General features: G+C 51.3%; 12 protein-coding genes across 12 annotated transcripts; 6 read left to right on the top strand and 6 right to left on the bottom strand.

Moving 5' to 3' along the window:
- The first annotated feature begins 356 nt into the window (after positions 1-356).
- Positions 357-2,040, top strand: ASPVEDRAFT_575649 (aldo/keto reductase). The gene is made up of 8 exons (XM_040815351.1): positions 357-523; positions 587-733; positions 793-897; positions 972-1,168; positions 1,239-1,323; positions 1,392-1,447; positions 1,512-1,657; positions 1,728-2,040. Exons 1-8 carry the CDS (start codon positions 455-457, stop codon positions 1,895-1,897), a joined length of 975 nt encoding a protein of 324 aa, XP_040666309.1. The 5' UTR covers positions 357-454; the 3' UTR covers positions 1,898-2,040.
- On the bottom strand, positions 1,934-3,423 carry ASPVEDRAFT_40056 (phosphopantothenate--cysteine ligase CAB2). The gene has a single exon (XM_040812040.1). It carries the CDS (start codon positions 3,377-3,379, stop codon positions 2,183-2,185), a length of 1,197 nt encoding a protein of 398 aa, XP_040666308.1. The 5' UTR covers positions 3,380-3,423; the 3' UTR covers positions 1,934-2,182.
- A 1,073-nt stretch (positions 3,424-4,496) lies between these two features.
- On the bottom strand, positions 4,497-6,078 carry ASPVEDRAFT_128671 (multidomain presynaptic cytomatrix related protein; the record flags this gene model as incomplete). The annotated part of the gene is made up of 7 exons (XM_040806570.1): positions 4,497-4,618; positions 4,678-5,379; positions 5,430-5,486; positions 5,545-5,738; positions 5,787-5,796; positions 5,854-5,929; positions 5,989-6,078. 7 exons carry the CDS (start codon positions 6,076-6,078, stop codon positions 4,497-4,499), a joined length of 1,251 nt encoding a protein of 416 aa, XP_040666307.1.
- An 808-nt stretch (positions 6,079-6,886) lies between these two features.
- Positions 6,887-7,795, top strand: ASPVEDRAFT_82108 (putative esterase/lipase; the record flags this gene model as incomplete). The annotated part of the gene is made up of 1 exon (XM_040817144.1): positions 6,887-7,795. The coding sequence occupies one exon, from the start codon at positions 6,887-6,889 to the stop codon at positions 7,793-7,795; it is 909 nt and encodes a 302-aa protein (XP_040666306.1).
- A 1,045-nt stretch (positions 7,796-8,840) lies between these two features.
- On the top strand, positions 8,841-10,439 carry ASPVEDRAFT_126541 (uncharacterized protein; the record flags this gene model as incomplete). The annotated part of the gene is made up of 2 exons (XM_040806374.1): positions 8,841-9,758; positions 9,807-10,439. 2 exons carry the CDS (start codon positions 8,841-8,843, stop codon positions 10,437-10,439), a joined length of 1,551 nt encoding a protein of 516 aa, XP_040666305.1.
- Positions 10,440-10,807: 368 nt separating this feature from the next.
- ASPVEDRAFT_82106 (uncharacterized protein) lies at positions 10,808-11,943 on the bottom strand (the record flags this gene model as incomplete). Its single annotated transcript, XM_040817143.1, has 2 exons — positions 10,808-11,814; positions 11,871-11,943. 2 exons carry the CDS (start codon positions 11,941-11,943, stop codon positions 10,808-10,810), a joined length of 1,080 nt encoding a protein of 359 aa, XP_040666304.1.
- Positions 11,944-12,838: 895 nt separating this feature from the next.
- ASPVEDRAFT_82105 (SD08430p) lies at positions 12,839-14,634 on the top strand (the record flags this gene model as incomplete). The annotated part of the gene is made up of 2 exons (XM_040817142.1): positions 12,839-14,235; positions 14,289-14,634. The coding sequence occupies 2 exons, from the start codon at positions 12,839-12,841 to the stop codon at positions 14,632-14,634; spliced, it is 1,743 nt and encodes a 580-aa protein (XP_040666303.1).
- On the bottom strand, positions 14,532-16,579 carry ASPVEDRAFT_575551 (flavin-containing monooxygenase). Its single transcript, XM_040815350.1, has one exon. It carries the CDS (start codon positions 16,409-16,411, stop codon positions 14,789-14,791), a length of 1,623 nt encoding a protein of 540 aa, XP_040666302.1. The 5' UTR covers positions 16,412-16,579; the 3' UTR covers positions 14,532-14,788.
- Positions 16,580-17,270: 691 nt separating this feature from the next.
- Positions 17,271-18,194, bottom strand: ASPVEDRAFT_27262 (uncharacterized protein; the record flags this gene model as incomplete). Its single annotated transcript, XM_040809997.1, has 1 exon — positions 17,271-18,194. One exon carries the CDS (start codon positions 18,192-18,194, stop codon positions 17,271-17,273), a length of 924 nt encoding a protein of 307 aa, XP_040666301.1.
- A 310-nt stretch (positions 18,195-18,504) lies between these two features.
- On the top strand, positions 18,505-19,146 carry ASPVEDRAFT_82102 (Yae1 family protein; the record flags this gene model as incomplete). Its single annotated transcript, XM_040817139.1, has 1 exon — positions 18,505-19,146. The coding sequence occupies one exon, from the start codon at positions 18,505-18,507 to the stop codon at positions 19,144-19,146; it is 642 nt and encodes a 213-aa protein (XP_040666300.1).
- A 1,821-nt stretch (positions 19,147-20,967) lies between these two features.
- ASPVEDRAFT_51705 (uncharacterized protein) lies at positions 20,968-22,635 on the bottom strand (the record flags this gene model as incomplete). Its single annotated transcript, XM_040814520.1, has 1 exon — positions 20,968-22,635. One exon carries the CDS (start codon positions 22,633-22,635, stop codon positions 20,968-20,970), a length of 1,668 nt encoding a protein of 555 aa, XP_040666299.1.
- A 292-nt stretch (positions 22,636-22,927) lies between these two features.
- ASPVEDRAFT_574804 (uncharacterized protein) lies at positions 22,928-23,813 on the top strand. The gene has a single exon (XM_040815341.1). It carries the CDS (start codon positions 23,161-23,163, stop codon positions 23,650-23,652), a length of 492 nt encoding a protein of 163 aa, XP_040666298.1. The 5' UTR covers positions 22,928-23,160; the 3' UTR covers positions 23,653-23,813.
- Positions 23,814-27,271: the final 3,458 nt, after the last annotated feature.

The following is a 27,271-nucleotide window of genomic DNA, read 5'->3' as shown; positions in this document are numbered from 1 at the left end:
CTTCTTGTCCAAATATGCGCCGTGAAGAGAGGAGCCATTAACCGCCTGACCGGCGTAACTCCGTACATTTCGCAGCTACCATCGCACCCCTCCCCGCTGGAAGCTCCACGCTGGACCCCCGCACCGGCATCGGATAAGCCATCGGAAAAGCAACTTGATGTTATTTTCCGGAGCATCGCCGACATGACAATTACCGAGACAGCAACGAATGAGCAGCCACAGAGATACAGAACAGTGCTCAACTTTGAATAAAAACATCGCTCGTCAGACAATAAAGCCCGGCTCACATGGGTTGCGCGCAATGGAAAAGGCTACCCAACCCCGGAGAAATATGAGGCCCCGGGTTATAATCCGGCGATTTACTTTCCTACATAATAACTCAAAAGGCTCTGGCGCAGCGTAGAACGCTCCTTGGAAAGAATTAAAATACGCGCCTTTACAGAGCAACGCGACAATGGCCTCGGGACGCATATTCAAGCTCAATTCAGGCTACGAAATCCCTGCCGTCGGCCTAGGAACTTGGGTATGTGTTATTGTTGAAGCCCACTCTGAAGACAATAAATAATGGTGTCTTTTTTGAAAATAGCAATCCAAGCCGAATGAGGTGCAGAACGCAGTAACTGCAGCGCTTCAAATTGGGTACCGTCATATCGACGCTGCATCAGTCTACGGGAACGAACGCGAAGTTGGGGATGGAATTAAAGCGTCAGGTGTACCGCGTGAGGAAATCTTTGTAAGATTTATATTACTACAATATAAAAAAACAAGGACATCAAGGGCTAACCCGAGCAGCTCACTAGCAAGTTATGGAATACCCATCACAACCCCGAGAACGTTGAAGCTGCGGTGGATCGATCACTTAGCGACCTCCAGACCGATTATCTTGATCTTTACCTCGTGAGTCTCTCCGACTGCCTTGCGAATTCCACGAGGGCTTGGTTTGGGCCTCTAATACGACTGGTGACTTGCAGATACACTGGCCCGTCGCCTTTCGCCACTCATCTACGACTATCCAACCGATAGATGAGAAAACAGGTTTAATCGACGTGATAGACGTCCCAGCCAAGGATACATGGGCTGCGATGGAGGCATTAGTCGCCAAGGGCAAAGTGCGGTCGATTGGTGTCAGCAACTTCACTCGAGAGAGGATAGAAGAGCTCCTCAAGACGTACGTTCATGGTTCAATGTTTTACCCCTATACAAGACCAAGGAACAGCTGACGGAGATGTATGTCCTAGAGCGAAGCTACCACCTGCGGTCAACCAGATCGAAGCCCACCCTTATCTCCAACAAAGAGAGCTACTAGAGTGGTCTAAAGAAAAGGTAAGCAGGATATATCCTGCCTCTTAAAGCGATGCAGAGAACACCTACTAAGAAGGATAACCACACAGGGGATTTTAGTGACTGGATACTCACCTCTTGGGAACAACATATACAACATCCCACGGTAAGAGTGTTTCATCAGAATCGCAATGCCCGTAGACAAGCAAACACTCACACAGCCAACCTAGAACCGTTGACGACCCCCTTGTCATTGAGATCGCCAAATCCCTCAACAAAACCCCAGCCCAGGTCCTGGTCAGTTGGGCTATTCAGCGAGGAACAGTTGTTCTCCCGAAATCTGTGACCCCTGAGAGGATCCAGAGTAATTTCCAAGGTTTGTCTACCCTCGTCATGCTTTTTGTTGCCTCATGTGTCGACTTGTAGTTGATTGGCCTTTTTGATAGACTTTGTCCTCCCTGAGGATGCGTTCCAGGCTATTCAGTCACTAGAGAGGCACCAACGGATGAACTTCCCTGCGCGCCTTGGTGTGGATATATTTGGAGAGGTTGGCGAGGAGAGCGCAAAGAAGAGTGCGCGCGACTGGGCAGAGGCTCAAAAACAGTTGAAAAATTAGGGGGGTGGTTGATATTAGACTGGGGACTCTTTCTGGATTAGGACGTGGGTTATATTAAAATAGAGAAGATGCAAAATTGTACCTAAACAGGATAGATCTTGTTATTAACTCTCACTTACTAGTACCCCTGTAGTATATGACCACGATATAATCTTGTCGAGGTATCCAATTTGAGAACGTGGCAGCCATTGAGGGCAGGGGGCAGGGCCGTTGGCTCTATAGAAGCCCATAAAAATACTTCTAACAATGCGCTATTATAAATACAGAGCTAGATTAATAGCCTATTTATTGTTTGTGGAATTTCTCAACCATGTTTGAGTGCAGCTTGACCAGCTCTGGAATGATCAGGCTTTCGATTTCCGTGCCCTCGCGGGTTGTAATAACCGCCTCATTCTTCGATGAATCTGCACCATCAGGAGTCACAGAGGCATCGTCCCCTAATGACCGCTTTGCGGCCTCGGCCAATCCAACCTGGTCTTCGACACCGGAGATGCTCTTGCTCCGGTGTGACTTGGGAACCCGAATCCAGCGTTCATGTGGTGGATCTGGCGTGACGAATACCACCTCCCATTTTCTAGTTGAGAGTAAGTTTCCGACCACCAGGTGATGGGAATAGGTATCCAGCGCCGTCTGCGCCTTGTAGACGAGCAGATTTGGATCAGTTTCGAGCTTGAAGGAGACAATCATGCTTCCCTCTGGTGACCAGCCGTCCACAAGCTGGTGGAGGAATTTCGGGACTGGATCCAAATTGACGACTAGCTTCTTGCTTGACGTGGCTTGCTTCTGCTCAAACCCGCCTGTATAGATATCATCGGCGTCAACGGCCTCCTCGGGGCCACTGAATTCCTTGGGAATTTCGGATGATTGTATCTTGTGCTCTGCCATCCGGTCGCGTGGAATGAAGAAATCGCTCACCGCAGCAGCTAAATAGAAGAGCGCATTGGGACCAAGAGGGTTCATGCATTTTGCAAGCATGCGCAGTTCGAAAAGATACTCAGAAACAGTGGTAAAAGGAATCAAAAGAAGGAGGTTGTTCTGCTTCGCGTATCTATATTTCCGGAGCACATCCCGCATCTCATCCTGGTACTCGTTCCGCACCACGATGGGTCCATGGTCTGAATTGGCTGAGTCGCTCGGTGCGGCCTCGTCCATAAAGTCTAGGAAGCAATTGGTCGAATGGCTGTAATGTCGGGAGTATGGAAGCAGACTGAACTGACGGTGTAGGAATATCACTGCATATCCCTGCTGTAGGAAGTACTCCGCGGATGTGGCACCTCTTGTTCCTGCGGAGAAGTTGTCGATGAAGCGGACAGTTTGATTTTCGAGGGGAACTGTAGTTCCTCCAGAGGTAACGAGTACCACGCGTCGACTGGATTCCACATGATAGTCTATGAACGATCTAGCGAGTGATTCATGTTTGGGGAGGGCTTTAGGTGGAGGGTAGTTGTTGAAGTATGCGGATTCGCTGTCGGCGGGCGTCATTTCCGTTGGCGGGGTAGTCGAGTGCTATCACAAGATATACTAGTCAAATAAGCATTGCGTTTGTGATAAGAAAAGGGAGCAATTGAAAATAGTGAATTTCAAGGATATTACCTAGTAAGCACCGACTCCTTATAAATAAGCTAGCTGTTGAACGTTCTCCTTTGTACGACGTACCTGTCATGCCGCTGATGTCAGAACAGTTAATATGGAGGGACCGACGATTGCCGAGGGGCAGAGCTTGACCGCCTTCGGTGTTTAGTCACATGACCTATTTTGGCCAGAAGGAACGACCGAGGATGGGGGGTGAAGCGGTTGTACTTAGTACTTCTGAGTAGTTTCCCAAGAAGTTAAAATGTGAACATCCATTCTAGGAAGGTGCGGCCGTCTACTAAATAGGTAGCTGGCCTTTCAAGCTGCACCTAAGTTTTACAAGCAGGCAGGTGTTGGATAAGGAGAGCGGACGCCTCGGCAGGGAGTTATGCCAATGAAGTTTTGACAGTCAAGTAAACACCATCACGTATTGGGTTCTAGCTACCAGCTAGATACATGCCCCATTCCAACTATCTCCCAACCTATCTCCTAGGAGTGGCAATCCCTGGGACGGGTGCACATCAATATGATCAGAGACGAGAAGATTCTGTTCCCTTGTTACACATTTTGGTACACTTCGAGATTTCGTACGTCGAGAGCATCGGATGTGTTTGCATGGATACGTCTTTGGATAAGTCCGAAACTTCAGTTCCTACGACTTTGAAGAGCTGTCAGTAGAGCGCAGTAGCTTGTCATGAACACGAGCTCTTTAGGTTCATGCTTTAGAAATGCGAACTGCCAAGAAAGCCTCCCTTTTTGCCGATATGTATCAATAACCTAAGAACAATCCAATGCCGCTAACCAGAAGGGTAAAGACTGCACAAGGATAACCAAGCTTTCAGCACTCACCCTGTCAGTTCCGTTCTGCAAACCGTTACCTAGACCTTGAAGAGGCGAATCCTGACACCTCGCGCCGTCTAATGTCAGATTTCCAAGGTCATGCGAAGTATCGACTTCAGATTTATATTGACGGTGTCCATACGATTGAGTGTTATTTTGCGCCACCCCCAAAAAGAAACATGGACGTTCACGGAAGATAGCGACTGCGTAGCGCTTGGCTGATTGTACTCATCCGACTTGCCATTCCGCCATGTTGCATATTGCTCATAAGAGCCTCCTCAAGCATTGATTGAGTCACACTCGTATCCCCTGGGGAGCAGTGGGTGTCAGCTAAATAAAACATTCGGGGTTAAGAGGGTGTGCCCTACCATCCAGGTCACTGAAACTGCTTCCCATACTGGGCGTCCCATCGCTAATATCCCTCCCGGAAGCTGTAGACCGCCGAGGGCTCATACGCGCAAGATCAGCGGTTCGTCGAGGGCTGGGATGATTGATTTGAGTGCGTCGCTGGTTGCGTGAATGAGTTACCGGTACACCGGAGCTTATTGAGCTCTCGGAAGACTCTGTAGTGGCCGATTTCCTCAAGTTTTGAGGCGGCTCGGCCTCTCGTCCCTGTTGCGCAGAGATACCTTCTTGCTCCATTCTTAAAGTTGTACTAAGGTCATGCCCAGAGGCCCTATGGGATACAGAGCCGTGGCCTCGTGAAAGAGGGAGGAAAGCTGGTGATTCATCGTCGTCGTCGTCGTCGTCTCGTAGGCCCGGCCGATGCGTAGAGAAACGTCCAAACCTTTTGATCCCAATACCCCTTCGACCTGCTGAGGCGTAGTCGTCATCTTCCGAATTGGACTCAGATGAGCTTAACGAAAAATCTTCCTCTTCAAGTGTAGGGGATTTTTGGACAGTGGCAGGAACATGGGCTTGCTCGCGTCGGCTTGTCGAAGGTCGACGACCATGGCTTTCCCACTTCGGCTCCTCGGACTCCGTAGTCGGCGTTCCGGGATGTGATGGCTCTCGGGTGCCCTTAATCTGCTGTACCGTGTTTCCAGAACTAGTTCGCCTCGGGAGCGGTGCTACACGGAGTTAGGACATCAGACGACCGATAAAGGAGGGTGGAATTTACCTCGCGTCGGTGGGTTCTCCTTTGGTTGTGATGCCAATCGGGACGGAGCCCGCGAATCTATCAGAGATAAGAAAACCGAAAGTTGATGAATTTAGGAATGTTGTCATAAACTTACTGCTGCCCTGGCCAGGCTTAGCTGGTTGGGCTAAGGCCGTGCTGGCATAAATTGAGCCAGGGGTTGGTGAGGCAGTATTTGAATGAGTGTTGCCGACCTTGCGCATTTGCGCGCGAACTTGCGATAACTGGCGATCATACAACCAAGCTGCCTGCTGGAGGAGAAACTGGAGCGTCACTTCAAAGCTCTCGGCACTGAAAAATGTTAGTTTGCAGAAGACATCAGATCAGATGCGCTAATACAGCTCTTTCCCTATTAAGAAAAGTCAGTAACCCTATATTGGATGAGGAGTGGTATAACTTGGCATACAGTCTATATCATTTCCCTTTGACGGGCGGGAGAGAATGTCCCAAAGTGCTTGATCTTTGGCTGCATTCCAGTCCACCTAATAATACAGTTAGTAGTTGGTTATAGCTACTCGACAGGGAATGCTGGGGTACTCACTGGTGGAGGATCCACAAAGTCGCCTCTGGGGATAGGCAAACGGATCAGAACCGTGAACTTAGTGCTCTCGGGTTGGGTTGGAGACGGCATGACGGGTACACTCGCTGCATGCAACCCGGGGAATATTAATCGATAGTGCAGAGATCTGCAATGTTTTGAGCCTCAACACTTGAGGTATAGAACCAGCCTAAATGGTTTGGCGGGATAATAAGGAGTCCGCCGATGAAGGTTAGTGATGGCTGTGATGATGAGGGAGGATGAAAGCGGTTGGAGCCGTTGATGGTTCACCGCGGGCCGTGGAGATAGCCGATCGCCCGTTGCGATAAAGCTGACTCGGCAAAGATTTGGAGGTTTGGCTTATAGCCACGGCCGATAGCTCCAGCACATGACGTATCCCTCCCATGGATTAACGTTCAGTTTAACCCTCCCTGGACAAACTTTGCTCCTACTATACGGTGTAGACGGTGCAGCCGATTTATCATTATTGTTGCGTATAAATCCCATTGGCAGACATTTAGTCCGACACGGCGCTGTGGACAGGAGACACGTGGTGGACGGTTAAAACCTCCACTCTTTGATCAATTTACCAGATTAAGAAAGCGGGTTATTATGGGCCCAGGAGATTGCTCATGGATCGTGATAGGCACAAGACCTGTCGACATCGGATCTGTGATGCGACAGTGCGAGGTGGTTCACTTGGTCCCCAGTACCTCGGATATAACCAGTTTAGTTAGTACACACACCCTAAAATGGCTCGCGCGCCGACGTCGACCTCTCTGCGAAAGTGTGAATTGTGAAGTCTCAACAAAAACTATCTCCGTCTGGCTACTTCATTACATGCGCCTAATCGTATAATCTGCAAGATCAGAGAAGACATTGCGTATCTGATTGCTTCCTTATGTTCCGGCTCACATACATTTACTGCAAAGTGGTGGCAGTCCTCATACGGGCCATTGCCTGTCTCAGGCTGCCCACTCCAAAACCGGATGACGTTCACCAGTTCCAGTCGCGAGAGCCTGCAAGAAGCATAAAAATTCATGTCTATCGGTCTGCAACCATATCAAATCCTGCCCCAGTTCTTATAAACCTCCACGGGAGTGGATTTATTCTTCCTCTCCATGGATCGGACGACGAATTCTGTCGGTTAGTGAACCAAAAGACTGGGTATACAGTTCTGGATGTCCAGTACCGGCTGGCACCGGAACACCCATTTCCAGCGGCACTCAACGACGTTGAAGATGTGGTAAATTGGGTCTTGCAACAGCCAGACAAGTTCGATCGCGCTCGAATCGCCATTTCAGGATTCAGCGCAGGAGGCAATCTCGCGCTAGCTGCTTCATCGACTCTTTTTCCTCGTGAGACGTTTCATGCTCTTCTCACCTTCTATCCGCCCGTTGACCTTGATACCGATCCCGGTTCAAAAGCACCCCCAGATCCTAGCGGAAAACCGCTTCCCGCGTTTCTGGCTCGGTTGTTTGACAAGTGCTACATCCCCTCGTCGCATGACAAGAGAGACCCTCGGATTTCGCCGTATTATGCACAACCCGATCGCTTCCCTAACCGTGTCCTGATGATAACGGCAGCCGGGGACAGCCTGGCGCCAGAAGCCGAGGAACTGGCGGTGAAATTAGGAAAGCAGGCTGGCGGCAAAGTGGTCTCCCAGAGAATGGAGGGCTGCGACCATGGCTGGAACGTCTCACCCAAAAACGCGGTGCAGCGGGAGGCAAGAGACAAAGCATACAACATGGTTTTTGCTTTGTTGAATGAGCGGCGATATCTGTCGGCTCCAGCCATTGAATTGCGGTGAACAAAGGCTTTGGGGATTGTATGCACGTCCCCTTCTCGGGTCTCAGCGACATCATCAATTGACAATCACCAAAGCGGGGGAGATCACGGGGTCTTATCGAGTGGGCCGCCGATAAGTTCTCGGTATGCAAGTGCTGGCTGCAAGCCGGGACTGCTGGTCGGAGGGGAGAACAGACGGGGCTGGATGGAGACTACCGTGGTTAATTTAAAACGAGTCCGTGAAATATTACACTGTGTAGATCAGCGATTCTTCTACCATCTCCCTGAAGCGGCGGTGCCTGAACCAGAGCCAAGGTGATGCAGTGGCTGAAACCACGGCTCTCTCTGTGGCCCTCGCACCATGACTCGGGCGTGAGAGTCAAGGCACCCTGGCTCTCAGCAGCAAAAGCAATACAAACTATTGCCCGTGTTCGCGGGCTCGGACGCACAACAAACTCTTGTCTGTCTCATCCTCTGATCCTGTCCATCGAGGCGAGAATGAGCCGCCTGGTGCCCTCCTGACTGCCTATCGTGTGGGTGCTCGGCCGGTCCCAGCGTAGTCATGATTTGGTCAGGCGGGTCCTAGTCGCAAACAGGACCCAACGGCGGCGAACAAGAATTATTTTTTGTGTAGAAGTCCCTCCGTAATGTTCTCTTAGGGCCTGTTAATTTGGAGGAGCCGGCATCGACGCCCAAATCAGATTCTTCAGCGGCTCTCTCGATGTATCCGCTGCTCCATTTCTCCATCGCTCCTCTTCACTAACACGGCTGAGCTCCCCTCTCGCCTTCCTTCACTACTCCCGCCGTTCACTCAATACTTCTCGAGTCCCCTCCCCTCGCAACTCGAATGCTGCTCTCGAGCAACCCCCTCTCGTCCACCGTGCTTCTGGTACCGTGGGCGAGTCGATGAGTGTCGCGCATCCCGTTCTTCGATATCCCTTCCTCCGACCGTTACTCGCTGTTCGGCTCATCGCAAACCACTGGCCGCTCATTATACCGTTCGATATATCCTCGACAACAAATGCGCCCCATGTGTGAGAAACGATAAAAGAATTTGCAATTGCATAATGGCGCCCACCAAGTCCGTTGGTATTGACGAGGATCGGTATCGCAGGGAGGTTCTCTTGCTTTCTTCTGAAGAGGACGAAATCGCGCAGCAACAACAGTTGACTGAGGAAGCAAAACAACTAGGGCTCAAGGTCCCTGAGATCGAGATTGTGGCGTCACTGGCTGCCTCGATTGCTTCTGGAATGGTCGATCTTTCCTCCCCGATCCTCTCTTCTAGTTCCTCGACCGACCGCAATTCGATATGCGAAACTGCACACGCCCACGACTCTCCACAGCTCGACCAACTAGCCTCGTCTCTCTCCGATTATACCATCTCATCAAACATAGCCAGAGGCGGAAGCACTCGCTCCATTACTTCGACCCTGTCGACCCGCCCAACCTCATTTAGCTCCAGTGAGGGCAGGCCAATCCAGGGAGGCGAAAAGTCCTTAACCAGGCCATCCAGGCACAGAAGCTCGTTTCTAAGTGTGATATCTGGCAGCGAAAAGAGTGGAAAGGAAAGGAAGCGATCAAGTATCAAGTCTGCAATCGGGAAAATACCTTTTCGGAAACGGAGGACTCCCTCAACAGTGCTCTTACCGCCCGCTGCACAAATAACTGTTACGAAAGGAGAAGGGGGAGTCGAGAAGCTCTATGTGGAGTCAAAACCGAACGATACACACCGGCCTACAAGTATTCCTCCGGAAGATGAAGAGGAACCCCTGAAGCTCGAGGTCCCAGCGTTTGATAATGAATCCCTTCTAAGAAGTCTCGGAAATTCCGAGTTAAAGCAGCTGCGCGATGCGCAAATATCGGAGCAGAAACTGCATATTTCCTTCCAATGCGATCTGGTTAATGAGCTGCGGCGTGCACAGCAGGCGAAGCTTGACGATAAATTGGCGCAAAACCGGCAAATAGAAGATGAGAAGCGCGAGAAGGTATGCCCTCGATCCAAATATCTTCTAGTTTGTTCTCACACCCTCTAGAATATAGCAGACGCCGGTCGAATGGAGGAACGACAACTTATTATTGAGATGGAACAAATACGAGAATTTGAAAGGGCGAAAGCCAACTCCCGAACACGTATCAAATATATGGAAGGTTATCTTAGCAACTCAAGCCCTCCGGATTCGCGGTCTCCCTCTCATTCGGCCTCTGACCTCACAACGCCCAGTCGCAGTTTTACGCAGCGGCATAAGGCCCAGCTAGCCCAGGAGCATCATGACTACGATTCCATGGGCCAACTTCACACCTCCAAGATCAAGGTTTTAAGAGATCGGCAAGAGATTCGTTTGCGGGAATCCATTGCTCGAATGGACCGGGAACTCGAAGCCATGATAGATGGACATTCAGCGGAGCTTTCCAGCCTCCAAAAGGAGCACGAACAGGAGGAAACATTGATACTCCAGGCACTAAACGTTAAGAAAACAAAACTACGTCACCGATGGGTTCTAGAAGAGGCTATACTGCGGAAGAAACTTGAAAATAAGGACGGAAACCTATACGGACCCCTGCCGCCACTATCCTTCTCAGACTCTCAGTCTGAAACCCGCGACTCAGCTATTTGCGTGTCAGATCCTGACGGTGAAGCAGAAGTCAAACGCCCGAAGGACGCATGACTCGCGCTCTAGCTTACGAACTGATGTTAATATGATACCCTTTCCTTCGATTTCTCGCATTATCAAGAACGGCATTACACCAGCGGATCGTCCTCTCTATTCTCTTGTTGATGTTAGTTAATGGCCCGTAGCTGACATATGTCTTGTAATTATGCTACCCTTTTTTGTTGTCATGTTAATTGGGATTTGTGAGAATACATTGGGGTGGCGTGTCTTGTTATTGGTTTTGGTGCATAGCGTCTTTGTTCTGGATATTCCCCGGTCACTCTCTTCGCTCTTTCCATAGATTTACCCAGCTTAGAGTTATCTAACAAGAAATCATCACTTCATTGACTGGGCTCGTTATAGGCCGATATTAACTGTGTATGCTACTCTAAATTCGACGCCGTATCACTACTTCTTCTAAGCGGCATGTTCTTCCTCAACCGGTCTAGAACTGTGAGCAACTTCCTATCTCCGCCAGCAAGCGTAGCCTCCAGCGCCTTGTCTCTTCCATCGTCCCCGATAACTACCGCTCGCTCGACCAGTCCCGAATTTGAAATCTTGAATCTCCCAACCTGGCCATCCTCCCATTCTATCCGAATGTACGCCGCTTCCAGTGCTGTCGGCGAGAACGACGTAATGCCAAACTCATTCTTCTTCAGTCGCGTATCCCCAACACCGGAATCAAACCCAACATCAATAAGCAAGTCCCGGTCCCACGGCCCGTCATCCCCATCATCGGAATAAGCGTGCCCATCCCGCCGCACAACCCCTATCTGCTCACGAAGGTAATGAACCGCATCCAAGCGGGTATGCCAAGAGACAATCTGGCGCCTGATTTCGCGGGTGAGTCCCGGCAAATTCTGTTTCGGGGCAGGGGGGTTCGGCTTTTTCTTCATTTGCGGCTCGACGCTGCCGTTGCCGTCGGCATCACCAAGAACTCGGGGCGGGGTAGGTAGAAATATACGTTCTAACCGCTCAACTGGTATAAATGCGGGTATTGTATGCCGGTGAATTTTAAGCCGTATTGTGTCCTGGCCCTCCTCATCTGCCTCTGGGCGCGTCTTGCGCAGAAGGAGATAGTACGGTTTCGTGAAGCGGCCGTTCCGAACACAGACGTCAATGCGCACGCCGAGTAGATTCCTTGGATCCTTGTCGTCGCTGTCTGTTGTCGGCGATGGGTCTTTGAACGGAAAGGTGGTTGTTGAGAAAGCGATGCGGTGGTGGTTTGATTGGGTATGTGAGCCTGCGGCGCGGACAAGCGGGGATATGTCTTCGTTCAAGCTGGATATGGCATGTGCGGGGGCATTTCTGGCTTTGATGAATTTCTGGAGCGGTTCCGAGGAGAGGATGCTCGAGGAAAGGAACCGGCGGCGTCTTTGGAGCTTGCGAACTGTGTTGGGGGGGTTAGCTGTATTGCGATTCTGGTAAGAAGAATAAAATACGGACTTTCGCGGCGGATTGAAGATATTTCGGAGTCCAGCTCCTCCTCTAATTGCATTGTTGGGTCGTTCAAGTCCATGGCGAGTTTTGTTTGCGCGGCGATGGTGTTTGTTTGGGTTCATGAACTGGAAGCCAGCGATTGTTTTGGTGAGGGCGTCACGTGACTGGTATACCTTTGTTGGATTCAATTTACGCCCATTACCCTTCCTCATCCTCTTAGGCGATGATTTCTTTGGAATTTGTTTGAGAATGTTATATTTTGGTTATTGAATATTTGTTTTGTCTAATCCAATGCCCTAGTGTTGGACTCATTGTAGAGATCCAAGCAGTAAGTGTTTTCATAGTCAGAAACTCCACAGTGAGACAGTCAGAGTCAGCAGTCAGCACCAGCCTCGACGCTGTCTCGGCCAACGGGGAATTTCAACAAATCGCAAGGGGAGCCCTGGGGACAAAAAGCCAAGTTCACAAGTTCATTGGAACTCGGGGTGGCTGTGCGAAGTGGAAGACAAGAAGTGCTGCCGATCTCAGGGTCCAGCCAGCGGGTTCTTCAGTTGCGGAGTCCCTGAGAATTTCCACTGAGGCCAGCTTGCAATTATCAAGATTCAATTAACCGCCACATTCATCTCCATTACTCCTCCCCCTCGCGTGCGCTATTGGGGGCCAGGACGATCCAATCCATAGTCTTATGCTTTCTCCTCTGTCTCTCCTTCCGCTCGCTCCTCCATCCATGTCCAACCTGCCTACCTTCCTCGCCGCCGTCCCACTCACCACCGAGACCCCGAGGTCGAGCTGAAGACACTAGTATGCAAAATCAAGGATAATCAGAACTACAAGCCTTAAACCGTTCTCCAGAATCTAGAGATTAACCGCATATCTCGCCCACCGACTCCAATTCCGACGCGTTTCCTTCCGAAACGACCTCCGAGACACGAACCTCCCCGCGACACGTCGCCTAAGGTGTACTCAGCTCACAGATGAAGCGCAAAACCAATACTCTTTCCAAACGTCGGTCAAAGCCGGCACTCAAGGTCACGACCGGCTCGAACGGTCATACTCATGACGAAATGAATTCCAACATCGAAATGCGCAAGCGGGATACGTCCTCAGAATCATCCTCCTCATCCGCGCGTGCAAACCGTTTCATGTCCAGAACCAGCTTCTCCCTCGACCATGATCCGCCTGTAACACCCCAGACGCCTGGGATGGCTACTACAAGCTTTACCGATCTTCCTCCAACTGACAAGAAAAACTTTTTGGTGCTATGTCTTCTATACTTCCTGCAAGGTGTTCCCATGGGGCTGGCCACGGGATCGGTCCCGTTCTTGCTAAAGCCGTACCTTTCCTACGGACAAATCGGTGTCTTTTCGCTCGCATCCTATCCATACTCGCTGAAGTTGCTTTGGAGTCCTATTGTGGACGCTGTTTGGAGTCGTCGGTTCGGCCGCCGGAAGAGTTGGATCACTCCTATTCAGGCCATTGCTGGGCTGGCCATGATCTACCTCGGAAAACATATTGAAGACATGATGAAACAGGCCGGCGCAAACGGCGGAGCTGGTGTATGGAAGTTTACATACTGGTGGTTCCTACTGGTATTCTTCTGTGCAACCCAAGACATTGCTGTGGATGGGTGGGCGATTACCCTGATGTCGACGCAGAACATTTCCTACGCTTCCACTGCCCAGACTGTCGGCTTGACTGCGGGTCATTTCCTATCATACACCGTTTTCCTCGCCTTCAACTCGAAAGACTTCGCAAACCGCTGGTTCCGATCAACTGCGGGTGAAGGTGGCCTTCTCTCGCTCGGCACCTACCTTACGATCTGGGGTTGGGTGTATCTCATCGTAACCACTGGCCTTGCGGTCATGAAGAAAGAAGACCATGTCTCCGAGCGCGACAGCATCTCGGCTGTTTACCGCAGCATGTGGAGTGTGCTGAAGCTCAAGAACGTCCAGACCATTATCCTGGTACATTTGATTGCCAAGATTGGCTTCCAGGCCAATGATGGAGTTACCAGCCTGAAACTTCTGGATAAGGGTTTTGGTCAGGACAACATGGCTCTAGTGGTTCTTATCGATTTCCCCTTTGAAATCGGTCTAGGCTACTACGCCGGTAAATGGTCGACGGAATACACTCCCATGCGGCTCTGGTGCTGGGCGTTTATCGGTCGACTTGCTGCAGCTGTTCTAGCCCAGTTTACTGTCATGATCTACCCAGCAGCTGCTGAAGTTCCAACTTGGTATATATTCGCAGTCATTGTCGAGCATGTCGTCTCGACGTTCATGAACACAGTCATGTTTGTGGCCGTATCCGCGTTCCACGCTCGCGTCTCCGATCCCGCCATTGGGGGTACCTATATGACGCTACTAGCAACGTACGTTCCTTTCTTAATCCTCTTAATGCAAACTCACTGACTTTTTACTGCAGGGTTTCAAACCTAGGCGGTACCTTCCCCCGCTACTTCGTCCTCAAACTTGTCGACATGTTCACCCAGGCTACCTGTGTTCCACCAAGCCAAGCGCCCGCCCCAGACTCGCTGAAGGGTGATTTAGTCACATCTCCTTTCTCATGCGCTCTTGAACCTGAGAAGAACCGCTGTGTTGCTGGTGGAGGCACCTGCGATGTAACTCGAGACGGCTACTATTTGACGAATATCTTCTGTGTGCTGATTGGAACCGTCACGTTTATCATGTTCATCAAACCCGCTGTTCTGAAGTTGCAGGGTCTGCCATTGCGGGCCTGGAGGTTAACATCTGGAAATTCCAGGAACTAACATTGTATATCAGCATCTACATAAAGATATACATTGTACGGAGCTATATTAGAGCCATATTCTGAGGACAAAATATAGTTATTGTATTATTAAACCATAAAACTATACAACATCCAAACCCGAGTTTCAAACGAAATCTACCCAAGTCCTTCGACTAAGCAGTAACAAACCCCTCCCACCCTTCCAACGCCTTCCAGGAAAGCTCCTCATACATTGGCAACCCCCCAGGCCAATTCAACATCTCCTTCTTCTTCCCCGGTATATTCGCACCCATATACCACGAATCCGCCTTCGGGAACAGCGTCATATCGGCAATGGCATTAATCTGTGCCTTCCACGCATCCTCTGCCTCGGCCGTCGGCTCAATATAACTCAGGCCGCTCTCATCAATCTTCCGAATTGCATCCACAATCCACCGTCCCTGCAGCTCGATCGAAGTCGGCGCGTTACTCAACGCTGTCGGTCCATGGACAGCATATGCGAGAAACATATTCGGGTACCCCCTCCGCGTCATACCGAGGTATGTTTTGACACCAGCATCTTGGCCCCATTCCTCTGCGAGCGTGGTGCCCGATGTATTCTTGAGCCCTTGGATCTGGGTTAAGCTTCCCGTATAACTATTGAACCCTGTAGCGAGGGCTATTGCGTCGACGGCGTAAACAGTCCCGTTTTCGGTCTTGACTCCCTCCGGTGTGATGGAGGCAATGGCCTGTCCTGGTTCGCGGATATTCACGAGATCCACATTTGGCCTGTTGAATTGCTCGAAGTAGTCATGTTCCAGGGAGCATCTTTTTGCGGCGACTGGGTGGGGCTGTTCGAGGGGGGCGAGTAAGTCTCTCTTTCTGGGATCGGTGATTCTTGCGCGTGTTCGCTTTGCCCAGTAATTGTATGCCTCGCGGTTGGCGTCGGCGTCAGTGAGAAAGTCACTGAACGCACTGAGGAGGAAGGAAAAGCCGCCTTTCTGTATGAGGGACTCGTAGTGGGCTTCTCTTTCCTCGGTTGGGATGTCAAAGGTCTTTGCTGGGCGTGCATCGTCCAAGTACCCGCCGAAGGTGTGCTTGCAGGCCTCGAAGAGAGTGGGATGGCGGGCCCTCAGGTCTTCTTTTTCCTCCTGCGAGAGTGTCCTTTGCTGCATTGGGAGTGCGATATTGGGCGTTCGCTGGAATACAACCGTTGACTCTGCTTTCCCTGCGAGATCCTGGATGATCTGTACGCCTGATGCTCCTGTTCCAATGACAGCGAGCTTCTTCCCGCGAACGTCCACGCCATCTTTTGGCCAAGACGACGAATGGTATACGTTTCCCTTGAAGCTTTCTAGTCCAGGAATATTGGGCTCATACCGCTGCGAAGCAAACCCGACGCAGAGCAACAAAAACCGACAGGTTGTAATCCTCCCATCCTGCGTTTCAACCCTCCACTTCTTCGACCCATCCTTATCGAACTGCGCGCCAGTCACGGTCGTGGAAAACTCGACATCTTTCTTGATATCCAAAGTCTTGTCTAGATGGGCGAAGTAGTCTCGGATTTCCTGCGCTGCGGGAAACTTCTCCTTGAACGACCAGCTCTGCCATGCCTCTGGGATGGAGTATTGGTAGATGGCTCCTTCAGAATCCACGCGCGCTCCAGGGTACCTATTCCAGTGCCAGACACCACCGAGATCAGTGCCGGATTCGTAAACACGACAGTTATATCCGAGTTTGCGTAGACTGTGGAGGAGGTAAAGGCCCGAGAAACCGGCACCGACGATGACGACGTCGTATGAAGGGGAAGCAGACATGATGATGGGCGAAAATATATTTAGGAAGATATGAGAGGGGAACGGCCAAGATATTTATCTTGTGCTCGAGAAAGCCCAGGCCTCGGTGTACCAACCCCGCGCAAGGTCTCTGGCAGATCTTTCGCAATTCAGGACTGGTGAGGTGGTTAGCCTTCATGGATGGATTCTATGGCAGGCCAATTAGTACGTATCCCCATCGATGCAATGACTAGGACGGTGGGTCGTGGAAAGGGCGGGACTCTTCAGCTCCCAGCTATGCACTGAGGCCCAAATTTGGCCCTTCCGGAACGAGATTCAATTAAAACCCGCCGTTGCAGCAATCTGAGGCCTGAGAAGATGTCAATTGGACCCCGCCTGGACAGACTATGGATTGACGATTCAGCCTCGGTTCCGCAAGCCGAGTCTCCAAATCCTGGTGCCCACATACAAGGCAGGCTGTGTAGATCATTAACAACGGTGAAGGAGCTATTCTCGGACAGTCTCCGGCGATTTGATTCAGCTCTCGAGGATTTTTGGGGGCGAGGGTTCATAAGCAATTGATGACATGAGGGAAGTCCGCGACGGATTGGCTCGCACTGCGGAATTTAAGTTGGACTGGGAGTGCATCGTAAGCTTCGTTTAGCACGATATCCAAGATTGGTAATTCTTGGGCTCTGTAGGTGTAGATGCACATGGTCGGTATCAGCTAAAAGCATATGGAATTCTACTGTTTGCAATAACGTAGGGTAGCGGAACTTTCAATAAGCACAGGCTTAGGAATATAGAATAGGAGCTTCGATATTTATCAATTGACTGAGGATATGACCGTAAACTGATGCTTCGGTTGTCTATATACCGAAACGCATAGCCCTGAGCTTAATTAAGCACCGGAGGTACCTGATCGCATCTGTGCTATTGTGTTCGCCTTATGGATGGGCAGTCTCTCCACAGCCTGGGCCAAAATTAGCCTCGCATATGCCCCCTGTAGCCTAGACGCCAACTTTGGTATCGTCTTCTGGCTCGCCAGATCTCCCTCCCTAGGAACGACCTCATAATCGTGTGCCCATGCAAGCCGGACCTCAACGACCATACCTTCGTCCTCGCGCCCGGGAACAAGGAAAGGCACTGAGGCGCTGACTTCATACCTCCCCCCAGACATAAGTCGCCATGGATATCCCCAACGCGCAACCTTCTCAAAGAACAAGCGTAGCTCATCGGGCCATTTCCACGACACCAACAAACCGTGGGGGTTAGCCATTGATGGCGAACGCTCGATTGTCAGAATGTCGAGGAGGAACTTTGCTTTCTCTTTCTTCGCCCATCTTTCTTTATCGATGCCCATAATGGTGTGTCTATGCTTGTCAATTCCAACGGTGATCGGGAAAGCAGAGTGCATATCAAGATGGATTTGCGAAGAAAGAAAGTCAAGACGATCAGTCTGGCGCTTAGTGATGAAGCCGGCTATAAGATCGTTCCAGCGGAGAATAGGAGTGTCGAACACAGCAAAGGCCCATCTTAAACCGAAGTTCGCCTTCACGCTTGCTACGAACCATGAGGTGTGGGGCGAGTTTGGTTTAAATGCGTGCAACGATATTTGCTCGAAGGGAATATGAGTGCAATAAACTTCAATATGTGGCGTGTGTTGTGTGGATGGACGGTTTGGCGTCCGGAGCGCCGCACTGCATGTTGAGTCGTCCACTGGGAGAGCGGGATATCGCCTCTCGAGGTTGCTGAGACCACGGTCTATGTAGTAGGCTATTGCTGCTGGGGGAGTCAGAATATAGAGCAGGCGAAGTGAAGTCATTGATGGAGAACTCAGGTTGCTGAAGGCCTTCAACGAGGGGTTTGCTGAAGCAATGAAGTTGTGTTGCATGATCGACCGACCCCAAAGCGGATCAACAAATACGTCAGGTACAAGCCATAATGATTTATCTGAAACTTGCATGAGCAGTTCACTGGTTAGTACGTAGAATGTTGTTGTATAAATGTGGACCCAGGCCGACCGGTTTTGATCCACGGATCCCCAAATTTTATTCCCACCCAAATTTCACCTCCTCCTGCGCCAACACAATCGCTACATCGCAATCGCCTCAGAACTCGCAACAGCAGACAATATGTCCGCCGCCGACTCCTCTCTCGACGACATCTTCGGCTCGTCCCCTCCCCAGCCCGAACATCGTCTCCCGCATGCGCCCGCACACTCGACGGTTGAGCCCTCCGAGCTCCCCTCCCTCCGCCGCCAGCACGTCACCGCAGGCTACCGCGATGGCATTTCTGCCTCTAAATCCGATCACGTCCAGCATGGATTCGACGCCGGATTCCCCGTCGGTGCTCAGCTAGGTATGCGCGCTGGGACCATATTGGGGATCATCGAGGGTGTCCTGAAAGGATATGAGAGCAGCCCCGCCACCGGGGTGAAAAAGCCCGGTCAGAAGTCAGCGACAGCAACAACTTCCAAAGAAGCAGACGAAGCGAAGCGCGCACAACGCGACAAGTTACTCAGCCTCTATCGAAAGGCTGAGAAGGAGCTAGACGTGCAGGCGGTTTTCGCTGGGCTGGATGGCAAAGAGTTGGAAGGGAAAGAGGAGAAACCAGAGAATACCCTTCTGAAGAAGGGTGACACCGTTCTCGCAGATTGGGAGAAGAAGGTCCCCGTCGCCGCATGGGAGGAGAATGTAATGGATGTCTTGGAGGTGAAGAGCGACGATGGCAAGTCGGACGCGGATCGAAGGGAGGCTGCTGCTGGGCAAAGCTGAAACAATCCACAGACGAACGGATGCAAGCATCTGGTTTGCCTCTTTGCCTACCTACCGGTACTACCTATCCTGAATTCCAGGAACCCAGCCCTCCCTTCTCCCAGGATCCAAAGTCTCGGCCAGCCCTCAGGCCCGGTCCATTTTTCAGTGTTCTTCCCATGGATCATGGAACACAGAAAAATTTTTCTGTGCATGCGCATTCTTCACGCGCGGCAACGCAACACTGCAGCAGCCGCCTCGCCTCCTGCATCACGGGTCGGGGAACTCAGTCAGGGGATCTGATCGCGAAGACTGCAGGACCTAAATCCAGGCATCGACTGCAAGGCCAGGAGCCACCAACCGTCGAAGGAAACCACAGATGTATGGACCGCGTCGCGTCGCGTATCGTATTCTCTCAGTGCTGGCCCTTGCTGCTTCTTGCGATCTCTGGAAGCGGTCGAATATCCGCGGCCGGGAAGCCAGCAAGGATGGACAAGGAAAATTCCCGGCAGGGAGTTTGCAGCTTGCATGGAGGGCAGGCCGCAGAAAGGACACGCGAGTGAAGAGTGCCGGAATTTGACTCAGGGCGGTTCTGCAACGTACATTGTGAATAGCTTTACTGGGTTGGGCCATGCTGTCTTCGTACCGGGAAAGGTTTATGATACGTATAGGACTACACAATGTATACAGACTTCAATGCGTCTCATGGAATCGTGAAAAGAAACAACCTCTTTCACAAAGAAGGATATCCAAGGGGGCCGTAGCCACAGCAATAACTCAATAGGGTCAATAGGAGTCAGTACAAGAAAACCAGGGCTAGTCGTCTCGGGAAATAACAGTAGCGTCCGCGGAGGGGAGGAAACCCACCTCTCGTCACGCCTTGATCCCTATGCACAAAGTACGTACTAAGTACTAGGGTACCCATAGGGCCCGGGCCATCCCTACGAAGGCCCGAGTCAGCGATACGGAACGAAGGATTAACACCCGCCGTAGATCAAGAGCCAAGGGATGGGATCCGCGCGAAGGGGCGAGAAAACGAAACAGCTGAAAACACAACAAAACAACCCCACGGGAAGAGAGACGCGACGGTCTGGGCACGAGTGCTGCCTGAACACTCAGACCCTCTCTCAGACCTTTCGAGCTTGGATGGGTTTAGCTTAGGTCAGGTTACCTTTGAAAAGGTACGAGTACGTATACGGTATGTCTGAGGTCCTTGAGGTAGGATTAAGCTGGGTGGTGGTAGCAGTCGGGAATTCCATCCCCCAGCATTCTCAATGGGCTCTACTATTATTAGAGAGGTAGGGTGTGTTTACAAATTTGGAGTTTGGTAGTATCCAAGAATTGGTCTTTATTTCGGTCTTAGGGGACACAATAAGTAAGGAAATACTAGAGTAGTTCAGGTAGATATAACAAAAAGGAAATATAGCAAGGAGGAGCTGAACTCCTGTGAGAGTGGCTACAAATCATAGCACCGGAAGAGAGTGAGAGTGAGAGTGAGAGTGAGAGACACACCCAGACAGAGACAGATGTAAAATCAAAAAAGGAAAGACAAAGGCTTCGTAGCATGAGTGAGTGAGTGTTGCATGCCGCATTGCATCTTGTGGCGAATTATGGATCCCATTGAGCATTAATGAGACATCCAGCGCCGGAGTCATAAGTCATCTTGATCCCATTGCCAACTCTGTAAATGGGTCATAAGACATTAGTTCAAAATATAAAAGAGAGACATAGTCGTTTAATATCGTTTCAGCGAATGCACCGTGCCGTGAGGCGAAACCAGTTATAGACCGTGTAAATCATCCCAACGCCGTCCCGGACTTTTGGCAGAAAATGAGAAACTTATTACAACCCTTTCCGAGGCCGAGGAGGCGTGATATCGCCGTGGCAGCCGAGGACTCTTATGGATTCCCAGAGGCGCTTATAGAGCGGCGGGCGAGATAGGGTTAGACTTTGATGAATGGTTTTGTCGGACCGCTCTTCACGGCAGAAGGTGCACATCTTCTCGCGTTCTGCAGACATGGAGGTTTCTGGGCTGGTGGACCGCTGGCGCCGGCGAGATTTCGCTTGTATTGCGGCTGCTGCCGTTGAACGGTCAATGCCGTAGCTCTGTGATTTGGCGCTGTTGCGGCGGGATATAGGATTCACTAGAGAGGTGGTCGAGGGGGCAACGAGGCGGAGAGTCTGGTGAGCTGCTGGTCGCAGGATATCTCGTCCTGGTCGTGCTTGGACGGCGCTCTTCATAGAGCTCGGGCAACGTTCATGTGGAGGGTGGTCAGGCATGGTTGGGAACTTCTCCAAGGCCGCATTGTTCGTTTGGGCTGGGTTATTTTGCAGCTTAGGGTTTGACTTGGCGACCCGTAACTGCACCCGGCTACGAACCTTCTTCAAGGTATCCATCGGCTTCCGGGACAAGGACCTGGGGTCTCCATCCTCATTGTCAGAGTCGGACTCCCAGACAGATTGCTCAGGATACATTTCAGATGTAGAAGTTGAAGGTCTTTCTCTTGTTGAGGGCACTGTTGGTGGACGGTCTACCGAGGGTGATGGTGGTCCCGGACTAGGCACTGGGCTAGGGCATTCATTGGCGGGGATGAACAAGGCTTGATCGAAGTGCGTTCGGTGAGGCTCCAGGGTCACCGGATTAATAAGACTCGGAGGGGATATCATAGAAGGTTCGATTGCCAGCCGACTAGGTGGCTGCTTCTTGGATGGGTGTGCAGTACTAGGGCGTGGAGCGGCTGGTAGGGACGGGAGGGGCTTCCCACGTAGGGATGAAGAATCCTGACTCCTTGGAGGCATGATAACGGTTTCCGATGACGCGTTTGGTAACGAACGTTGAGACTTGGTATCGCGTTCTGGAGAAGATGGTTCGGTAGCTAAGGTTACTTGAGACCGGTTCAAGGGTGTAAAGGCGTAAGAATGTGTGCTATTTGCAACACGATCCTGTGCCTGTTTGGAGAGAAGGGAGAGTTGCTCGGTAGCTTTGACGACCGGCTCTGGATAGATATGCGCAGAGTAGTTAGAAGAGAATGAACTGCTAGGTGTTAGGTCTGGGGTGGGCTCTGAGATTGTGTCTGCCCACGGCTGGGTCCCAATTTGCTGAAGACCGAGCTGGTGCTCGAGCTCGACAGCAGACAGTGTAGAGCGGTCGATGTTGGCCTCTGACCTGATGGTACGAGGGGCTGCGGGTGGAGCAGGGAGGTCTGTACGAGCTTTCACAACGGATAGCATAAAGTACTGTTGGATATCTTGACCCGGTCTCGCATTGCGGAGGCCCTGTTGGCAAGAACCCCAGCTGCCGGTAGTGTTGGTCAGGGACTGTTCGAGGTAGAATGGGTCAGGGTTGTTCTCGTCTTGGAAGTCCGAGCCGCGAGGAGGATAGTAAGAGGAGGCGCGTTTCTTCTGTGGCGACGGGGTTGGCGGCAGACCGACGACAGTGGTCTGCGATCTGTTCCGGCTCTTGGGGAAAGCGTTCAGTTCGCCGGGCAGACGAGAGTATCCGTTAGCCATGAGCTATGATTCCGACGACTGGACTGGAGGTGACGGCAGTGAAACAGGCTGAGCGGGCATCAGAGGAAGTACCGGTAGACGAGAGGGACGAGACGAGGGACACAGGATCAAGAGGGGATGAGGAATGGACAGGAGCAGGCGGGGTGACCGGGGATGTGTTTATAGACGGGATCCGAATGTCGAGGTGGCTAGCCAGAGAGAGCCGCCGACGCATGCCAATGCAGCATCGTGTAAACAAAGCTCGAGCACAGACAGCAGGACGCAGCAGGGCCTTACATGATCTCCTTCCCCAGGGATGGCCGTGGTCGAGGCTGCTGCAAGGCGATCGAGACTGCTGCAAGGAGTCGGAACCCGATCCGCGACCTTTCCTGATTGCTGGATTTCTGGCCGTTTTTGGCAATTTCTGGCACTCTCGAGCAGGTATTCCAGTGGCTTCCTTGGATGAGAATACTTCAGCTGGGCAGGTTCGATGAACGCTGAGTGCGCGCTGCATTGTTACTTACATCGGCTGGAGCAGGAGCGGTGATGACTGGGGGGGTCGGTGTATCTGCAGTGACAAGATACCATCGACGAAGAAGTACGACCGTCCTCCGAGGAGTCTGCAGAGGCACTGCAAGATCGATCCTCAATGCTGTGCCGTTGCGCGAGTGCGAACCAGGAAGTTGTGGGCGGGAAGTGTCGAAGACTCGAAGTACTACTTTCGGACGCGCGGGCAGATGTGAGCCATCACAACGCTCGGCCTCGACGCAATTGCATTGTCCGGACTCTTTCGACAATCCATTATTGAAGCTTGTCCACCTCCAACACGACTCGTGTCTCAAGAGGCGTTTCCTGAACGCGAGGAAGAGCCCAGAGAAGCAGAGAGATCCGCATTCCCGAGTCCATTCCGGTTGCTGTGATACAGACCCATCAGGTGAGAAAAATCAAGAATCACCACTCTACATACGGAATCATCATTCGTTGCAACTGATTCGCCCTCTTTTCGTCCGCTTCAATCTGAAATCGGACCTATCGTAAAGCTTTGTCTTCTCTTCCGGGACGTTTCAACCCTGTCTGACGCCTGATGGATCAACCGCGTGTAAGGCACTTCTGCCAATAGAAACATAATATGGACATCAGGAACTATTCGCCGGGGTACAAAGGCACTGAGATTATGCAGTCTGTCAGCCTGGGGCCAGGAAGTTCGTACCACCAGCTTGGCTCTGTGTCTCTGGGAGTCAGTCAGCCCTGGGCAAGGATTCCCTTGTTTTCCCCTTTCAGGAACATCTGTTCAAGACTCCAGGACCTTTGGCGGACCAAGCTCCGGTAGAAACTCAATCTGGTCCTACGCAGCAAGTCATGGGCACGTCCGATTTTGCGCTGGAGCAAGCAGCACTGCGTATGATGCTACCAAACCATCGCAGGCTCGTCCTCATACATCCGGTGGCCAAAACTCAGGGCAACGTGTGCATTTCGAGTCCAGATCCCACCGGGTCGCCCGGGGAAGCAGAGGTGCATTTCCTGCATTCTTCATCCTGCAGGTGTCTGTGACTGGTGTGAGCGAAGACGGTTAGCAGCATGCACGGCCCAGAAGTATTACTCTTATGCATGTTGATCATATTACAAATAGACGCATAAAAGTTAGGAAGGTTACCGGTAGTTTACGCCCGGCAAAGTATGTACTTATTTTTGGAGTTAGTCCTCGGATATTGGATGAGTTGCCTCTCGTTGGCTTCGACCTTCCAGTACCAAGTTTATCCAACTACACCATCATCGTCGTACGTATGGCTCATTGCTTGACATTCGAGGGCCCGACGCTCCGGAATGTGTGTACAACATATCCTTACTGAGCCAGGGGTCCCCGTACAGTAAGCGAGGAACATGCTAGTGATTGTACCACCCTGCGACAGAGATTTGCCGGTATATAACACCGATTGGCCACCAACCGCAGGAAATGTCTGCAGGAAGAAATATCCCAGTCAGCAATCAACATTGACCCCAGCTTCGAGTATCGAGATGTCCACAGATCCTGCCTGGCTAGGTGTTGCACAAGTCTCGTCATAAGCGATGAACACGTCGCATTTGGGAAGGATATGCTGTATTATTTTGTACAGGGAACCAGGAACTTGTCCAGTGCTCTAAGTCTATGATGAGGCGTTCCTTAAAATGAATACTCAGTCTTATTCAGCTTAAACTATCTGGCTCTATCTCAGCCTTAAGTCATTCGTCCGTGGGAAGTATACCGCGACTGGTACAATTGACCGTTGAGTGGACGTGACGCTGCCATGGAGCTACCGTTTTAATACTGCAAGACTATTGTATAAATTTAAATTTTTAAGGTGGGAATAATTAAATACGTAGTTTGATGTGAATCATAAGTACGGAGAATGTGGGCTTTCTAAATCTGCCGTCGAAAAGACATTATATATAATTCCCCGACGCCCAGTACTTGAGCCGCTGAGTGACTCCCATGAGTTTAAAAATACATTTATGGTGGCTGATCAAAAGGTTCGAATCTCGAGGGTATGTGTTTGAGACCCCCGCGCTTGATTTCAGCTCTGTGGATTGGCATCTGGGGCGAGGAGATATGTCCAATATCGCTGGCATCTATAGATTCGACTCATGGACCCGGAGACCCCAAGCCGCACTCCTGGCTCCCCACCACAACTGTATTTAGAATAATATTTCAAACACAGGACAAAGAAGCGGGACTCTACATGATTATTACCTGCCAGTAAAGGTACCTAATATTCATGCCGCATGCATAAAGTCGCAAAGCGCCCGTAATTGAGATCAACTCCCCACGCCCATATACGCAATTCTGCAGGCACTCGCAGCGCCCGGCAAGCTGGAACAGAAGGTTCAGGCAGAACATTCTTCATGCCTCTTGCGCATATGTATGTGCATGCATCTCGTTTCAAATCCATTGAAGGAAGATATAAAGGCGGCTCGCTCCACCTCCGGCTGCACCTCAGACATCCGCTGGCCCCACGGCTTCGGGATGCTGCGAGGGCTGCGTCCGCGGACCCGCCAGAACTCATCGAACTCTTCAGAAGTCTTAGCACCACATTCCTGAATATGCAGCCGTTTATGTTCAAGCTGAGAGTGGCTTCGGTGAGCGAATGGGCGAAGAAATAGGCTCAGCCAGCCCGGCGATACCGAGAGTTTACCCCAATGGCCGAACGTACTCCGTCATCTCGATGAGGGCTTCGTTCTCTGGAAGTCGGTCACCAGCGAGAGGGAGAAACTGTGTATTCCTAAAAGGATAAGTCAACGGATAGACTTTCGAGGCGCGCTGAGGCTGACGAGAAAATAAACACGGGAAGGGAGTATCCGTGCTCTGGATGGACGAGGCCAATCACGGACGGATCCAGAGCGCTGGATATGAGACATGGCTGCAAGGTACTGTCCAAGATGTTTAAGACCAAATGAGCGGCCTGAAAGATGAACTCCCTTACGGACGATCACTCCTGATGATTTGCAGGTCCGGGATGGTTCCTGCCGGGTGATTGCCGCGACTCCGACTCTTGTCTTGGTCTCTGTTCCATCGTTGACCGGGAGGCGACGAGGTTGGTATACGATCCACGGCTCCCTTGATTGTGGCGCTTCGAAGAGACAATCGGTTAATTAGAAGATGTAAACAAACGCGTGACTGTCATTGGGATCCTCATTCAGCGGAGATTATTCAATTCAAATCACCCTCGGTTCGTGCTATCAAGAGCACTACATGTGTGGAGTTCATGGTCCATCATCTTGAGGAGGGTGAAAGCAGGCCTTGAGTTCTGACCCGAATAGCAAGGATTAGAACAGCAGAACCTGGGATACTTGGGTAGAATTATAATGGTGTGATGCAAACAGGCGTCCTCTAACGTGACTGGGTGCGTGGATTGCCAGCTCATCAGGCTGGAAGATCGATGATCTGGCTCCCAGGTGTCTTCGACGAGGGCATTGACCGCGAATAACTTGTTCGTAGAGAGCTCGCAATCTGTCCTCTGTAACTTGAGTGAAAATCAGACATCATCATCGCCTTGTTCCGTGCGTTCGGCGACTGGCTTGGAGAGGTAAGGCAGTCCGGTCCTTGCTGGGTCTCAGTCAACGCCCAATCCACAGTGTCCGATTATAATTATATAAAGTGGAAAATTTCTGAGCGAGATGACCGAGCAAACTGACCTGTCGAGCAAACTTGACTTGGTCAATTGAGTGCACATCCATTCGAAAGAATTCCTTCTGCGGCCCCGATACTTGAAGGAAGTGTTTATTACAATACGCGGCTGTAACCGCGATTATTTCAATAATTGGACACATTTTGCGAGGGTTCGGCGCGGCCCAATATTACGTGACGGACGCGTTACCGATCCTCTCGCCTTCGGCTGGCTCTCCTTCTCGCTTCTCATCTCCAACTTCTCGCCAACTCACCAACACCGGCGCTCTCACGATCACCGTCTTCTCACGGCTGTCTTCTACTCTCTAGCAGCCATTGAGCTCGGTCAGCTCAGCTCTATGACCACCGCGGGCCTTCCCGAGTGCTCGTTGTGGTCGAGGAGCGGGAGCCCGTCGTGCAGCTGCTTGTGTCCCCAGCCATCGTAATTCCGCAACGGAGACGCTTATTCGACCAGCCACTGCACAATTCAACTCCCGTTCTTCCTCGGTGCGCTCT

This window comes from Aspergillus versicolor, assembly GCF_001890125.1.
Source record: "Aspergillus versicolor CBS 583.65 unplaced genomic scaffold ASPVEscaffold_3, whole genome shotgun sequence".
Taxonomy (NCBI): domain Eukaryota; kingdom Fungi; phylum Ascomycota; class Eurotiomycetes; order Eurotiales; family Aspergillaceae; genus Aspergillus; species Aspergillus versicolor.
This window is presented reverse-complemented; position numbering and strand designations above follow the sequence as displayed.